Here is a 3,414-nt window from a genome sequence, read left to right as displayed (position 1 = left end):
CTATCAAGACATTTCAATACCTTAATGTTAAGCTCTTCCTTGTCAAAGACTTTACCAAGGCCAGTGAGGTGATTTACAATGTGTGTAAATCGTTTATGCACATCTGCAATACTTTCTTCAGATTGCATTCTGAACAGCTCATACTCCTGAATGAGTGAGTGCTTCCTTGCTCGTTTCACATCATCAGTTCCTTCATGAGTCACCTCTAGTACATCCCACATCTCCTTTGCTGAGTTACATTGAGAGACTCTAAAGAACTCATCCATATTCAGTGCAGATGTGATGATATTCTTGGCTAAAGAGTCATATTGGGCCTTTTTCTTCTCAGTTTCACTCCATTCAGACCAAGGCTTCTTTATTGTTTCATCTTTGACAACCTGCATAGGTATAAAAGGTCCACTGACCACTGCATCCCAGATTCCCATGTCAATAGATTCCATAAAGATCTTCATCCTGATTTTCCAGAAAGCATAGTTAACACCACCAAACATAGGAGGTCTATTAATAGATGCACCTTCAGCAAAAGGCATTTTAAACTCAAACATCATACACACACTTGAGCAAAATACAAGCCCTAGCTCTTGATACCAATTGTTGGGTCTATTAGTGTCTAAGTTCAAGAGGGGAGGGGTGAATTGAGCTTATAAAATTTTCGCAAGAACACACAATTTTTCAGTATTCCAGAGGCAAAAAGAACAGATTGTTCTTACATGAAACAGATTGATTCTTCAGAGCAGTCTTGGCACAATTTGAATTTTGTTCAATGTAAAGTTGTGTTCAACAAGAAATATAACAGAACCAGATCAGCTTAATATTGTGAGGATGAAGGATACAGCTATGCTTAGAAATCAATCAAAAGCTACACAACACAAGATTTCAAGAAGTATGGTCCTTTCTCAGATTTTAATGAATGATCAGTTTGTTCACAATTCACTTAAGCCATTATATGCAGCAACCTTGTTTATGATCAGAAAACTTCAACAAATCAGGAAGAACAGTTTTCACTTAACCCAGAATTAACAGATTCAATTTAAAAAGAACAGATTTAGTTCTTGACAGAATTAAGCAAAAAACCAGAAAAGAGTGCAGGGATGAGAATACAAGATACACACGTTTTTATACTGGTTCACTCATACAGAGCTACATCCAGTCTCACCTTACCCCAAGGTGGAATTCACTAAAAACAGTACCAATCACTTACAAAACCAGCAGTTCTTGAACACTACAAGAACAACACACACAATGCTGAAAAACCCTATTTCAGCACACCTTGCACTCCAAGAAACCCTATCAAGGAGTGACTAACACTTACACCTTTACAACACAGAATAAAGGAAAGATTACACCTGAAAAGAAGATGCAAGAACTCAAAACCAGTAGTTCAATTTGCTGCAGAACTGCACCAGCACCTTCACCAAGATTCAAGGTTTCCTAGAACAAGCACACTTGAAAATCTCTTTGGAAAACCTTTCAAAAACCCTTTCAATCCTTCTTCTCACATGGAAATTGTTTGATCTCTGTCAAAAGCGTAATTCCTCAGCACTTATTCATGTGAGAGAGACATTGTTTATATAGAAAACAGTTTCTAACTTCTTTTCAAAAAACAGTTGAAAAGCAGTTAAGAAAACAACAGATTCAGTTTTGAACTTAACAGATTTATTTTGTAAAAACTGCCAACTCAGCTTAACAGAAATAACTGTCTGAGTGGTACCTTTGGTGCCCTAACTAACTTGTGAAAAACAAACCTTTCAGCAGACCAAAGAATAAACCTGTTCTTTCACAGTAAAACAGATTAAAGTATAACACACAAGCCAGCTCATCTTAACTGAAATAACGAACTGAGCTTTCCCTTGGTGCCTTAACAGAAATTTAGAAAAGCCTTTTAACAGAGAAGAAATAAACAGATTCTTTCTCCATAAAACAGATTTATTTGTGTACTGTTTTAAAACTGTTAAAACCATTTTAAAAAGCTTTTCAAAAACCATTTAACGAAAGCCTTTTTAACAGAGAAGAAATAAACAGATTCTTTCTCCATAAAATAGATTTATTTGTGTACTGTTTTAAAACTGTTAAAAACATTTCAAAAGCTTTTCAAAAACCATTTAACCACATCATGTGCTTGATCTAGACTTGGTTAGGCATCTAGGATAGGTTACACAGCAAAAGGCAATCATACACACTTACAAGCCTAATTACAAATGAATCTAAAAACCTATTACAATCTTCAAAGCACTCAAGCCATTTTCTTCATCAAACACACATCAAGTCTTGGTAGGGAAGAAGCTTCCTCCAGCTTGGAGGCATCAATGAAAGCAGATGCGGCCAAGGTGGAAAACCTTGAAAAAAGGTCAGTTGATCGGGAGGTGCTCCTCGGGAGGGTCGAGAAGGAGAGGGACGATGCCATGGTTGAGCTCGCCAAGGCTCAAGAGGAAAACAAGAAGATTGCTGCAGAGCTGGCCCAGGCGCGGGACGAAGGCAAAAAGGTTGCTGAAGACCTTGCTCAAGCTCGCGGGGAAACTGAAGAGCTGAAGAAACGAACCGACGAGCTGAAGCAACAAACCGAAGAGCTCGAGCAAAGCTCCGCCCAAGTCCTTGCCGCCGGGTTCGACGCCGCCCTGGAGCAAGTCGCTTGCCAATACCCCGAGCTTGATCTGACCATGGTGTCCATCTGCAATGAAGTGGTGGATGGGAAGATCGTGCCCTTTGAAGATTAATTGTCTCCCTCCATCACTTTGCTCTTTGAAAACTTGGCGCTTATTTCTGTTTTGTAAAACTTTACATGTAATTTTTCTTCTTATGTATTTGAACTGACACTGCTTTTATATAACTTCTTCTGCTTTTTGCACCTCATCTTTATGTTTACTTCGCATTCTTTAACCTTCATCTGCTTTCTCACTCGCTGTATGGTTGATCAACTTATCTGGTAGAACTCGCTTTAAACAAATTAACTTAGCGATTCCTCGGGCTTAACCGTTTACTCACTGCTTTGAACTCGAGCAAACTATCAATCTTATAACAATTGATCAACTGTTAACTCAAAGTAAAACTTGAGCAACTTATTAACGTTCAAGCGATGACATTTAACGTAACTTGCAAACTTAAGGCAATTAGCTACTTACTAGGCAGCAGGTTTTAACTTAAACTGGTATCACAATACATTTTACCTGATCAGCCTGACAAGGTTAGCCTTTACTCCTGTCATCGCCTGGAATTCCTCTGATCGCCATAGAGGTCTGGCGATGTAAGCTTTCTTTGCCTTCATAACTTGGCTATTGTTCCCTCATCTGGGGGGTAAAGGCGCCTTTCGGTTCCTTCTCTACCTCCCTGAGTTTCAGAACAATAAGCCAGATAGCGAGGTGTTCTCTTTGAACCTACCTTAGCTATCCTTTAAACTTCTTTCACCCTTCACGCCAT

At 38.9% G+C, this 3,414-nt stretch overlaps 1 protein-coding gene across 1 annotated transcript; it reads left to right on the top strand.

Annotated features, from left to right (window-relative positions):
* Positions 1-2,306: 2,306 nt before the first annotated feature.
* LOC137815858 (uncharacterized) lies at positions 2,307-2,714 on the top strand. Its single transcript, XM_068618969.1, has one exon. It carries the CDS (start codon positions 2,307-2,309, stop codon positions 2,712-2,714), a length of 408 nt encoding a protein of 135 aa, XP_068475070.1.
* Positions 2,715-3,414: the final 700 nt, after the last annotated feature.

The sequence above is a fragment of the Phaseolus vulgaris genome, chromosome 1 (genome assembly GCF_000499845.2).
Source record: "Phaseolus vulgaris cultivar G19833 chromosome 1, P. vulgaris v2.0, whole genome shotgun sequence".
NCBI classification, from domain to species: Eukaryota; Viridiplantae; Streptophyta; class Magnoliopsida; order Fabales; family Fabaceae; genus Phaseolus; species Phaseolus vulgaris.
This window is presented reverse-complemented; position numbering and strand designations above follow the sequence as displayed.